Source organism: Bos javanicus, chromosome 22 (assembly GCF_032452875.1).
Source record: "Bos javanicus breed banteng chromosome 22, ARS-OSU_banteng_1.0, whole genome shotgun sequence".
Taxonomy (NCBI): Eukaryota; Metazoa; Chordata; class Mammalia; order Artiodactyla; family Bovidae; genus Bos; species Bos javanicus.
The window spans coordinates 43,489,269-43,503,433 of record NC_083889.1 but is presented as its reverse complement, the minus strand read 5'-3'; the positions used below and the strand labels follow the sequence as shown (position 1 = coordinate 43,503,433).

At 40.5% G+C, this 14,165-nt stretch overlaps 1 protein-coding gene across 33 annotated transcripts in view; it reads left to right on the top strand.

Annotated features, from left to right (window-relative positions):
• Positions 1-1,079: 1,079 nt before the first annotated feature.
• The window catches only part of SLMAP (sarcolemma associated protein), a 152,434-nt gene continuing 139,348 nt past the window's right edge, over positions 1,080-14,165 (top strand). For all 33 annotated transcript variants that reach the window (XM_061396563.1, XM_061396554.1, XM_061396560.1 and 30 more), the window contains exon 1: positions 1,080-1,788. In XM_061396563.1, coding sequence (XP_061252547.1) covers positions 1,591-1,788 — 198 coding nt within the window. In that variant the 5' untranslated portion in view covers positions 1,080-1,590. The remainder of the gene's footprint in view (positions 1,789-14,165) is intronic.

Genomic DNA, 14,165 nt, shown 5'->3' with positions numbered 1-14,165 from the left:
TTTTATTGCCCTTAACCAAAATGGTAGTAAAGGTTGCCCCACGGTTTTGAAGCGTCTAACCCTTAACTAAGATGGCGTTTGGAAGCTTGTTGAAAATTGGCTTGCCCTCTTTTCCGCCCTTGACCAATATGGCTTCAGCGGCTTCGGTCACGTGACCCCGCCGACTACGGCGCGGGAGAAGGGTAGGAGGGCCTTTGAAGGGTGCGCGTTCCCGTGGCGGTGCACCGGGTAGGTTTCAGTCAGAGTCACTATGGCGGCTGGCGCTGGCAAGGTAAGCTGAGGCGGCGGCGGCAAGGGAAGGTGGACCCGTCGTGGCGTCTGGGTTCCCAATCCCCTGAGCCCGTCCGCAGAGAGGTCGGCCGAGGTCGTAGCCAGTCGCGGGGTTTGGCTGGGGTGGGTTGAGAGGGGCGAGGGCTGAGGCGGGCGGGCACCGGCGCCTGACGGCCGTTTGTTTTGATGTTTTCCCCCTCAGGTCGGAAAGTTTCCTTCCTCGTCGGTCACAGCCTGAGCGTGTCCCACCGGCCGCGAGTGGTGAAAGCTGCGGCGGACCCAACCCGGGGCCTCCAGGCCTCTCCCCCAATCTCCGGGCCAGCCTCCCTCCCCCACCTCCTCGTCCGCCTGGAGCTTCGGCTGCTGCCCCTGAGATGCGACCCTCGCGGGGGCGACCCTGAGAAGAGGCGACCGGTGTGCTGAGCACCAGCCGGGAGCCCAGGCGTCCGGGGACCAACTTCCTGCGGCCCAAGACCCCGGAGCCTCCCTCCGGGTCGCGCCTTGCTCGGTTCGCACCCGCCTGCGGAGCCGGATCCCCGCCCTGGTCGCGGGGACGCCCGCCAGGTGCCCGGGAGTCCCGCCTCGGCCGCTGCCCGCGCCCCCGCCGACCCCAGCTCCTCGTGCCAAGGACCCCAGCCACCGCTGCCTGAGCCCGGGCGGTCCGGGCACCCGGTGCCACCTCCCGGGCGGCCTCCGCGCAGCAGGGGCAATGCAGACTGTCCCGCTGGCCGTCTAGAGCCCTCCGCCGCCTCCTCCATCGCCTTGTCCCACCACTCCCGAGGCCCTCGAGGACGGGCGGTGGCCGCCCAGGGGTGCTCAGCTACACCTTTCTTCCGCCCGCAAGGACCCTTCTGGCCGCACCGACCCTTCCTTCATGCTGCAGTGCTGCAACATTTCCGCCACCGAGGGGGAAAAGCGGCCACGATCCCAAACAAAACACAAGAATTGGCGTGTGACTCATCTGCTTGGATACCTCCAGCCCCCAAACTGTCTTCCAGGAGTTTTCTGGGCCGAAGCTGTCCGGTGTTTGAGCCTTTACTTCCCAGGGAAGAAGATGGACTGAAAGCCGCCAGTTGGGGACTTCAGGGTGATCAAGGCGCTGCTGGGTTTTCAAGGAGGTGATGGGGCTTGCGCTGGCTTGTCTTCCCACCCAAGTGAAGAGTTGTTGATGTTCACTGGTTATGCTTAGACAATGTACAGTTTGCTTTAATTTAAAATTGTGGGGGGGGATAAGGGGGTCTAGGCTTGTGAAGGGCAGCTCGGATCCGGTGGAACTCCTCTTTGTCCCTGGTAGGAGAGACACCCCCAAGTCTGTCCTCGATGCCGTCAGCCTTGGCCATCTTCACTTGCCGGCCGAACTCACACCCGTTTCAGGAGCGTCATGTCTACCTGGACGAGCCCATTAAAATTGGCCGCTCCGTGGCCCGCTGTCGACCAGCGCAGAATAATGCTACCTTTGATTGCAAAGTGCTGTCCAGGAACCATGCTCTCGTCTGGTTTGATCACAAGACGGGCAAGGTAATGTCACTAAGTTGTCTAACAGTCGTTGCTTTTCGTTTCCCTTTGCGCTTTCTGCGTAAATGTATGCAGGATCCCAGGGTTTGCACCCAGAGGAGACTTTTCAGCCAGGCGGGGAAACCCAACTTTTTGTGTGTCTGGTTCTAGTGACTGAATGGAAAACAGAGAAGGAATTGTAATTAAATGCCTCGAGAGGGCGATGGCATCTTGATAACGTGGTCATTCCCAGTGAAATCCTAAACCCTAATGCATTTTAGAAAACTAGATAGTGAAACTTGGCTTCTTGCTTTCGTTCTTTTCCGAAAGGTGAATTTGCAGTTCAGTGCTTGATGAAGAAAGCAGCACTTCCCAGAGCAATGCAGGGAATCTGTGGCCAGTACTACCCTGGGGCTCAAGTGTCTCAGTGATGAGATGTAGTTAACACCACAGCTTTTAACTGAGGACCTTTCTAGCAAAGGACAGTGTTTGTGTAAATTTACATTTTTAAAAGATTTGATACGTATTTACCTATGAAGGAGTAATTTGCAGTTATCAAAGCTAATTTAATTAAGCATGAACAACTGTAACTTTATAATTTCAGAGTTTTGTTTGCAAATTGGATGAACATATACCAATTGCTTTTGAAAATCACTGTTGATGTGCCCTTCAGCACTTATTAAAAACAACTAACGCATACTTACAAAGGTGATATTTAGAAATCATTGTTAAAATTATTTTCTGAAATTATATCCAACTCTCGATTATTGCATTACCTAGATGTTATAGGATGAATTTAGTTCTCATTATGTATGAATATTTTAGCATTTTTATATTGGCACCCTAATTAACTGTATATGTAGGTGCTTATGTCTTACGAATACAAGAAAAAAAATTGGGTAAAAAGATCCTTTCAATTTTAAAACTATCTTTGTATGTGGAGAATACACTAAAGAGTTCATCTTTGTGCTTAAATCTCAAGTTTTAGTTAAGCTACTGAATCCGTTCCAACTTAGAATTAAGTTATGTAAGACTAATAATATCTCCGGTTTTACCTCCTGACTTTTTGGATCCTCTTGCTGAGTTTAATGATTAAGTCTGTTTTAAAAAAAGAATTTAAATCTTTTAGAAGAGTTGTGTTTTGAAATGAAGGAAACCTGAGCCTGAAAAGGAAGAGAGAAAGGAATACTCCTGAATCAAGGAATTATTATATAAATTGTTGTTCACAGAAAGGAGGAAAAGATTGCCCAAGTGCTCTGTGCTTGCATAATATCTATATCCTACTCTGTATGTAGAATGAGAACTAAAAAGTATGTTATTTTTCTGTGTAACACCAGATGCTCCTTATCTGTGGAACAGATCCTTTTTTCTCCCTGGGAACTAAAGTTTGGGTGCCTGAAAGACCTCATAGATTACCAATAGTTATTTAAAGAACTCATCTTTCCAGCAGACAAATTCAGACAGCAGTTACCAGCTAGTTGCCTTAACCAGCTTTTACATTTTTGTCTTTTTATGTCCCTGGGTAACAATTATGATGCAACGTAATCAGATAATAAGTTTTCTTAAAGTACATTGTACATGCACCATTTTTATTCTGATTCAGTAGTTAGAGGGGGCTCAGATTTTTTCTTTTACTTAGTTGAAAAACAGTGATTACATGAACAGTGCTTTTCATGGTTATACTAAAACCTGCATAATGGGTTATTTTGAGATGACATATCAATAGTAAGTGTTTTTTGTATAAATTGATATGATACGTTAAACTTTTGAATGAAATTTATTAGAAAACCTCATCAGGATCACAGCTTATTTCTACCATTTGAATTTTTTTTTCTTTCTTGCTTTTATTAGCTAAAACATACTCAGAATGTGAGGCCTTGACTTTAGAGTTCGATATAACTATTGATTATTGTACCACCTAATCTAGTTAAGACAAATAACCTGTCAGATCTTGCCATGTGATCAAATTGCTCTAGGAATTAACTACTTAAAATTTAGGTTTGAACAGACAGTAGGTTTTTATTGAGCATCTGTTATGTGCCATATATTGTAAGGTACATAATTACAAAGAAAACCCACAGTTTGACCAAGTATCACTTACTGTTTTCTCTGTATGAAATTTCTAGTAGAAGGATTTGTTATAATTGTATCATAACAAAAGTCCCCAAAGCCTAATATATATTCTCAGCAAATTTCTTTGGATAATACTAGAATCCCCTCCTTCTGTATGCATTGCCTCAGGTAAGTTTGTTTGTTTTTCCTCAACCTACTTTAAACTTCAGGTTTCTCTTCTGGGGATAATAATAGTCCCTGGTGGCTCAGACAGTAAAGCGTCTGCCTACAATGCGGGAGGCCCGGGTTCGATCCCTGGGTCGGGAAGATCCTCTGGAGAAGGAAATGGCAACCCACTCCAGTACTCTTGCCTGGAAAATCCTATGGACAGAGGAACCTGGTAGGCTACAGTCTGTAGGGTCGCAAAGAGTCAGACGCGACTTCACTCACTTCACTCGTTGTTTTCACGATTCAGGTAATCATGTAAATCACTTAGCAGCCTGTTGCTTGCCCTTACTAAGGGCTCAGTCCTTAGAGAAGAGGGTATTTGGAGTGGAGAGACAAGGGAACTATCTAGGCAGGTCTTTGCAATTTGCTGTAGTGCTGTGGAATCTTAGGAAGGTAGAGCGACATTTTTTTCTTTCATGTGATGGCATGTGTGGAAGTAATTTTTTAAATTGAAACACAAGAAGTTGACCATTTTGTCCAAATTGGCACCTTACCTGGGAAGTGGAGAATTGGGGTAATATGCCCTTTGGTTGACTTTCAATTTATGAGTGTTGCATTCTGCGTTTGCCATTAAGGGAAGACCTTTAAAAGCTGAAAGAAATAACCACTTAAAACCTTCTGATTAGTCAAGCCATACATGTTTATTGTAGGAAATCTGCAAAGTGTAGGCAGATGGAGAGCTCGGTGACACTTTTTAATGCTAAGTTCAAGGAATGTTTTAATGGTATTTAAAACCTGGTGACAGGTTTGGCACAAAGTGGAATTTAATAAGCTTCCCCAAATCATCTACTCAGTGATGTAGCAGGTGGATATTGCCCAGCTTGGATTCCGGCCCTGTGTATCATCTTTCACTCCTTTTTGGAGGTCAGACTCTTCAAATTAGATGGCAGATAATAGCATGTTACGATTTTTCTGTTGACTCAAGGTACCACTGAGCAAGCAAATCTGTCCATATGGTGGTTACACAGAAGAGCTAGTAAAGCAGGACTGCCTCCTGATTTGGATGGCCCTGTTTGATTTGAATCTTTGTGAACCAGTAATAGTCTAGTGGCTGACACAGTAGTCTATTTCCAGTCTCACTGTAGTTCACCAAGTAGTAAGTACTAGTGGTAGTTGTCTACTTCCAGTTTCACTTTTTAAATTTAAATTCAACACATTCTTGAGCACCTCTTCTATCATGATCTGTTTTAGTGTAGGGCATAGTGGTGGGTGAGGGAAGGGGGAGAAAAATCATAAGAATTGGTGAGAAATTGTTACCCCTTTTTAGGAGTTTATATTTCAGATCAAGAGGGTGACTAAACACCTTGAGAACAGTTGATTTAAGCTAAGATAGTATTATTTAAGTTTAAATGGCAAGAGAATGATGGTATTTGAGACTTTAAAATAGGAGTAGATAGGTACAGGTAAAGAGAAGATGCTTTTCTGACTTGTGTTTGTGTATAAGAGGATGAAGGTGGAATAAAACAGACACGGAAACTGATCTTGTTGGACTGAAGGGTCCTTTTGGAGAGTTGCCATGATAGTAGCTGTGAGAGAATATTGGCTGTGTGTATGTTTTCATGTTTGTGCCTTGTTTTTGTGATGAGTTGTCAGACCCTGGAGAAGAGGATCTCTGCCTTATGTGTTGTTTTCTTTTATTTCTTATGAAGTAGATGTTGAGTAACTGAAGCTGAGTAGAGAGTGGAGACAAGTTGTGGAGTGCCTTTATTTACTTTTCCAGGACGTGGACCCACGGGCTATGGAAAGACAGGGAGAGTTCTGTGCAGAGCACTGACATATGAAACCATAATATACGAGTGATAAAACAATATGTAGAATGACCTGGAACAAGGAAAACGGATAACCATTAGCTTAAGTTATTTTGTACTCTGTTACCATGCTATTCTAAATACTTTACGTGTTAGCTTATTTAATACTTAAGTATCTATTTAAGATAGGTGGGAGTTCCTTGGTTGGTCCAATGGCTAAGACTTTTTGGCCTCTGTCTCACAGGATCTTAGTTCTCTGATCAGGGATGGAACCTGACCCCTGCTGCAGTGGAAGCTCGAAGTCCTAACCACCCGGCCACAAGGGAAGTCCTGAATCCAAGCACTTAACCACTCTGCTATTCCAGGGTTTTGTGAAAGCTTAGATACGATGCCATTTTGTAGGGGTACAGGCCAGGTTCACAGAAGGAATGAAAATGACTAAATGCCAGAAAGTGAAAAAAAGACAAGTGTGTTGTCTGTTAGGACTTCAGCAAATAGAGAAGTGCCATATGGACTGGAGATTGTAGGGAAGGTTTCATGGATGAGATGCAATTTGAGCTAAGACCTTAGGACTTTCTGAATAGGGCAGAAGGTAGACAGCCAGAATCAGTCAGAAAGGAGTTTTGGGTGGGAAGAAATCTAATGCCTCAAGTAAAGGCATAGAAGCAGGAATGATGTGGTATGTTTCAAGGACACTGCAAGAAAGTCACTGCAAGGGAGAAATCTCCAGAATTTGACAACCAGGGTTGTTTTCTTTTGTCTTCTTCCTATATGACTGCTGAGATCCTGGCCTCAGTTTTTGGGGAGAGTGGCAGATCCTATATTCATTGATTTTGTTTATTTGTGTTTTGTTTCAACAGATGCCTATTTTTTTTGTTGTGGTTGTTGACAGAAGTTATAAAGGTCAGAAAGAGCTGATTTTTGTGAGAAAGACATGTATTTGACATGTTTAATACATATTAATGTAAACATGTTTGGAAGGCCCGGTTATATATCCCCAGGACGTAATCATTTCCTTCTGTCTTACTTTTCACAGTAGTGGAAAGTTAATGAAATATTTTATCCATCTTATCCATCCATTGTTTAAAATATGGACTGTGTATACGCTTTAAACATTTTTGTTCTACTTATTTGACTTTACTCCCTTGGCTGAATTTACTCTTTACCTTCTCAGGCTCCTATTTGGTTTTCTCAAATGGTATTTATGTTAAAGCTTAGTATCTATTCTTTTTTATAAATAGTGCGGAGGGTATCTGTCATTCAGAGTTTTAAGTGAAAAGATTGTGAGATTGGTTCTTGATATATGTTAGCTACTTGAATTGATAAAAGTGGTGGCATTTGTTAGCTGCAGAAGTGTTCTAAAGACTCCTGCCTATGCTTCTCTCACTGCCACTGCCAGTAGATGAACAGTTGATATACCCCTATTCAAAATCTAGGTTGCTATACCATTAATTTTTTTCCCCCATTGATTTTTAGCATGATATGAGTGAGTGAGTGAAGTCGCTCAGTCGTGTCTGACTCTTTGCAACCCCATGGACTGTAGCCTACCAGGCTCCTCCCTCCATGGGATTCTCCAGGCAAGAGTACTGGAGTGGGTTGCCATTTCCTTCTCCAGGGCATCTTCCTGACCCAGGGATCGAACCCTGGTCTCCCGCATTGTGGGTGGACGCTTTAACCTCTGAGCCACCATGCAAAGCCTTCAAAATCCGTCTCTCATTTCCGTTTTTTTTCCAGCTCTTGTTTTCTGTTACTCTTTTTTTTTTTACCCTTTGCCCCAGACTCTGCAGTATGTGACAGTCCTCACTGTCCCTTGAAAAAGTGCCTTCCTTTCTTTTTTTTTTTTTTTTTTTTAGCTATTTTGTCTTCCAGAATGACTTTTCCCCTTTGTCCCTTGAGGCCCAGTTCCAGTGTGAAACCTTTCCCTACTCCCACTAACTGAAGAATTAATTGCTTCTTCCTCTCTGTTCCCATAAAACTTTGTATATAATTTCATTATGAGACACAAACAAGAAAATAACTGTGATGCAAATGTACTGTTGCTCAGCCAGATGTGTGCTTTTGAGAACAAGGGACTAGACAGTACATGAATGTTTGAATGAGTGAAATGAACAATGAAGCAGTCTCTGTTTCTGCGAACCCTGAGGGTCAAAAAGCAGAAGGTCATTCGAGTTAGTTCTCAATTTGAGATCACAGACTCAATTTCCAATAGGTAGTGTTTGTATAAATCATTACGTATAGAGCAGTTGCAGTGTCCAAGGCACTTTGCCAGGTGTTTTGGTATCTTAGATAATCTTGTGGTTGGTGATATAATTTTGAGCCATTATATTTATATCCATTCTCATGCAAAATAATACTTTTAAGGATTTAATAATATTCAGCATACTTTCTTATTTCACTTGATCTGTATAACACGTAGGAGGTAGGTAGAGCAACCGAAGACTGGCTCCATTTTATGAAAAAAGAGTTTGCTCTTTAGAGGTTATTTGCCCAAGGTCACCTCTTAGTAGCTATGGAGAGGTGGAACCAGAATCTAGATTGTTTCCCTCTGAAATAAAAGCTAGCTGCTACATTTATTCTAAACTATCTTATTATGGAATTAACAATTATAATGAAAATCTGTCTTTTGCTCTCTTTAAGGGTAATCTAATCTATTATTTTCTGGGAGTATGACTGAAAAACTTGTATGACAAACTTCCAAAGACTGAGAGAATCTGAGTTAATTATTTTTCTGAGTCAGCTAGCATTTTTTAAACATACCCCTACTACTCCTAGCAATAAATGTATTTTTTCCTAAGTTTGCATTCAGGCAACTGATTTGGATTTGAGTGTTTATGCAAATAAATGAAACGGCCTTGGAAAAACTTGTTTGCCATGTAAATTTTTAATCCTTTATAAAGAGAACAACTGACAGGTGTAGAGGAAAAAGGAAAGTTTGTGTAGGTATTTAAAAGCATGGAAGACTTTGGTGATTCTACTGAATCCTTTGTAAAATGTATAATCTGGATTAGATTTTAATTTAAAAATGTAGGAAAGTTTGTTTTCTTATTTATTTGCTTTAAGGTTTTATCTATACTTTCAGGCTTATGGTTTTATCTACATTTATAACTACTGACTTATTCTAGCTGAGCCAGGTAGAAATGAATTTCAAATATGGATTTTCAAGCTATTATTTATTTTCTTATTTTTTATTTGCACAAGTAACAGGAATATATTCTTATAAAAATTGAAGCAATAGGGAAGTATGTGGAGTATATGTACATCATCTTTCACATAGGTACCTTTTACCTTCTTCCCTTCTAATACCATTGTTATTAGTTTGGTATGTAATTTTCAGAATTTCTACTGTGCATTTGTCTACTTGGTTATATAGATAAATAGTTTTTTTTTGTTTTTTTTTTTTCATAAGCAATTGGATCATAATTCTGTATGTACCTGTTAGCTGATGATATCAAGTGAATTGTAATAAGCTTATCTAAAATGTGTTGATACGCTCTGAGTTAAGACCAGCATCTAGACTGCTGTAAAATTAATATCACTTCATTGAGTGCTTACCAGGTAGTATACTGAGTTCTATATACGTTATCTCATTTAATCCTCACAACAGACTTATGCAGTAGGTACTATTATTATCCTCACAGTGAGAAAACGTACGTTTCAGGGAGGCGAAGGAATTTTTTGTTCAGGGTAACACAGGTAGTGGTGAAGTCAGGGTTCGAACCCCAGTCATTTGATTGCAAAATGCATACTCTTGATCACTCTGTTGCTTGCTTCCTCAGCACCTCTACACAATTAGTCATCGTTAATCTCATCACCAACCAGTTAGTGAGCAATAGACTGAAAGAAAAAAATTGAAATAAAAACCTTATTGTCTATTAACTCATAGATATTTTTTTTTCATAGATATTTTTTGTAGTAAATCTGTATAGAGTTTTAATTGAAGGTCAGTTCCTCAAACAGTATTTATTCATCACTTAAATTTTTACAATTTGAAAAAGAAAACAACTCTACATGTAAAGATATTGTAGTATCACTGTTCAGATAGTATAATATACTATAAAAAGGTACATTATATAGTATATAATATGCTAAAAAAATACTCTTTTTTCATTAGATAATTTATAAACATACTTTATATTTATTGAGGTATAGTTGATTTGCAAAATGTGTTTCACGTATATAACAGTAGATCACGATTTTTAAAGATTATTCTCCATTTAAAGTTGTTATAAAAAATGGACTATATTCCTTGTGCTGTACAATTTATCCTTATAGCTTATATATTTCATAGATAGTGAAGTGAAGTCGCTCAGTCGTGTCCGACTCTTTGCGACCCCGTGGACTGTAGCCCACTAGGCTTCTCCGTCCATGGGATTCTCCAGGCAAGAATACTGGAGTGGGCTGCATTCATAGATAGTAGTTTGTACCTTTTAATCTCCTACTCCAGTCCTTTCCTTCTCCCACTGGTAACCACTATTTTCTTCTCTGTATCTGTGTGTCTATTTGTTATATTCAATGGTTTGCTTTATTTCTTAGATTCTACGTATAAGGGTTAACATACAGTATTGGTCTTTCTCTTTCTGACTTATTTCACGAAGCATAGTACCATCCTGGTCCATTCATGTTGTTGCATATGGAAAAATGTCATTCTTTTTTGTGGCTTAGTAGTATTTCATTGTATATATGTACCAAATCTTCTTTACGCATTCATTCGTTGATGGACACTTAAGTTGGTTCCATATCTTGGCTATTGTAAATAATGTTGCTATGAACATTGGGGTGCATGTTTCTTTTTGAATTAGTCTTTTTTGCTTTTTTTGGCTATATACCAAGGAGTGGAATTGCTGGATCATATGGTAGTCCTATTCTTAGTTTTTTGAATAATATTCATACTGTTTTCCACAGTGGCTACACCAATTTACAGTCCCACCAAAAGTGTATGAGTTCCCTTCTCTCTACATCCTTCACTGGATAATTTCTAAGTATAATATGTTTGGGGTTGTATTTTAATTTATATATATGAACCTCCCCCTATAAGTAAATCTAATTTAGAAAACAATGAATTAATTTGTTTTTTAACTATTTAAATGTAGAAATATTAACTATATTATTAGATGCCAATTATAAATTTCCTTTCACTTCCAAAGTTCAGGGATAGAAGGTAAGATAATGTTGTATGTTACTAGTATAGCTGTGGTAGCTGGTTGTAGAATAAACAAAATCTATAGGTTTGAATTTTTTGGAAAAGTTTGCTTAGTAAAAGGGAATGTTATAGAGTTATCAAATAAACCAGCAATTTTACTTCTGTGTATATACCCAGAAGAAATCAAAACATATGTCCACACAAAAACTTGTACAGATATTCATAGTAGAAAAAAAATAGAAACTACTCATTATCCATCAACTGATGAGTGGATAAATAAAGTGTGGTATACTATATAAAAAAATATTATTTGGCAGTTAAATGGAATGAAATATTGATACATGGAATAACATGGATGAACCTTGAAAACACTATGTTAAGTGCAAGAAGCCAGACACAAAAGGCCACATATGGTTTAATTTTATTTACATGCAGTTGGTAAAGAATCTGCCTGTAATCCAGGAGACCCATGTTTGATCCCTGGGTTGGGAAAATCCCCTGGAGAAGGAAATGGCAACCTATTTCAGTATTGTTACCTGAAGAATTCCATGGACAGGGAAGTCCATGGAGTCGTAAACAGCTGGACACGATTGAGCAACTAACACACATGGAATGTGCAGGATAGGCAGCTCACTGGAAAAGAGCCTGATGCTGGAAAGACTGAAGGGCGTAGAAGGGGGCGACAGAGGATGAGATGGTCAGGTGGCATCACCCACTCAATGGATGTGAGCTTGAGCAAGCTCCGGGAGACAGGCAAGGACAGGGAAACCTGGTATACTGCAGTCCACAGGTTGCAAAGAGTTGGACACAACTTTGCTACTAAACAACAACAACAACAGGATAGGCAATTCCACAGAAGGAAAGTAGATTAGTGGTTTGGAGGAGCAGGAAGTAATGGGAAAAGTGATGGTTAATTTTATGTGTAAACTTGGAGAGGCCAGGGTGTCCTGTTTTGGTTAAATATCAGTCTAGATGTTGCTGTGAAGGTATTTTTAAATTGTGGTTAACATTTAAATCAGTAGGCTTTGGATAAAGCAGATTACCCTCAAGAATGGGAGTGAGCCTTATCCAATTAGTTGAAAGCCTAAAGAAAAAAGACTGAGGTTTCCCCCAAGAAGGAATTCTGCCTTCAGAGGGCCATCATATTCCAGGCTGCAATAGCAGCTCTTCCTTCTCTAGCTTGCTGGCCTACCCTGGAGATTTCAGACTTGTCGGCCCCCAGCATGTTACGGGAGCTAATTCCTTAACATAAATCTTTATCTCTGTATGTATATATGTATATGGTGTGTGTGTGTGTGTGTGTGTGTGTGTGTGTGTGCACACACACCTACATCCCCTTAGCTCTGTTCTAGACAACCCTGGCTGATAAATACATGGAGTGACTGCTAAATTGGTACAGGTTTCTTTTTGGGATGATCAAAATGTTATAAAATTGTGATTGATGGTTGCACAGCTCTGAACTGTATACTTTAAATTGGTAAATTGTATGGTATGTGAATTAAATCTCAAAAAAAAAAAAACTCCTATGGAAAAAAGAGATATTAGATGCTGAAATAGACTTGTGAAACCAAGTAGTATGTAAGGAAGTGGAAGAGTGTAGAGTTCAAAGTGGGTAGGACCAGCAGAGCAGCTTTTGAAGTACGGTGTGGCGTAATTTTTGTCACTCGTTTCTTAGTGTGAATACCTTATACTCTTGGTTAGACTTTTGTTTATTAAATTTAGTAGACAGAGAGTGTGTTTCGAAACTTTACATTTGTTGAAACAAAAGTCTAACCAAGAGTAAGATATTGATACTAGGGAAGTAGTGACAAAATTTTGGTATTACTGAGAAGTTTTAATGCCAAAGTCTTCATGTGGGAGTTGAGAAATGGTTGGAAAGGTGCACTGTATAAGTCTCAATCTGAACCTGGAGATCTTAAGATAATAATTTTATTCACCAGTGACTCTCTTGTATATTCAGGCTCATAGAGCATGGTAAAATATTGGTGGAATGAATGATGTTGTCTTGACTAAGGAAGTATTCATAGTTGTGCTTAAACTGGGACTGTTTCTGGTCTTTAACAAGTATCTCAGTGTCTCTTGTGCAGACAGAGCAGTGTAGCGCCCAGTTGTTAGTTGCTAAGTTGTGTCTGATTCCTTTGCGGCCCCATGAACTGTAGCCTGCTGGTCTCCTCTGTCCATGGGATTTCCCAGGCATGAATACTGAAGTAGGTTGCCATTTCCTTCTCCAGGGCATCTTCTCGACCCAGGGATCAAACCTGAGTCTCCTGCATTGGCAGGTGGGTTCTTCACCACTAAGCCACCAGATAGTGCCCAGTATGTAGTACTGAAGAATACAGTTACAATACAAGTAAGTCCAACAATAGAAGTATTTATGAATTACTGTTTCCAAGGAGCTAAGGGAGTGATGTATTCCTTATCCTAGTATTGCGGGTAGAAAATATGGAAGGAGTGAAGAGAACTTTCCAGAGAAAGTTGTTTTTAAGCTACTGTTTGAAGAATGAGTTTTTTACTCTCTGTATAAAAAAGAGCAGGACTTTCCAGCCCCAGGGAATCGTGTGTATTTAAGGCAGAAAAGCCTAAAGAGAATGATGTAATCTGGGAAATGCAAACACAGAAGTTAGCAGAATTGCGGAGGGTAGAATAAAACTGCTGTCAAATCTTTGGACTAGTCAAACACTGCTGGTAGAAGTTCTAGGGTTGGGCTACCTTAGTTGGAATCCTGGCTCCACTGCTTGCCAGACGTGTGACCTTGGGGAGTCTCTGTGTCTCCTTTTCCCTCATCTGTAAAAGGAGGCTAATAGTGGGATTTGCCCTAAGGATCATTGTAGAGACCATGAGAATTCACATAAAGCAGTTAGCAGAATGCTTGGCATGGAATAAGCACAAACAGTCTCTGCCTTAGAGTAGTTCAATTTAGGATTTTTTTACTTCATGATGGTATGAAAGTGATAATAGATTCAGTAGAACAGTACTTCAGGTTTTGGATTTTGATCTTTTCCTGCAATGTGTGGTATGGTACTCCCTTGGGGTACAGGGTTAGTGACAGCAAGCCACAGCTCCTCGTCAACTGTGCAGTCACAAGGGTAAACAGCTTATACACTTACAACCGTCTGTGCCCACACAACCCTTCTGTTTTTCATTTTTAGTATAGTATTCAATCGGAGAAGGCAATGGCAACCCACTCCAGTCACTACTAAGCGACTTCACTTTCACTTTTCACTTTCATGCAT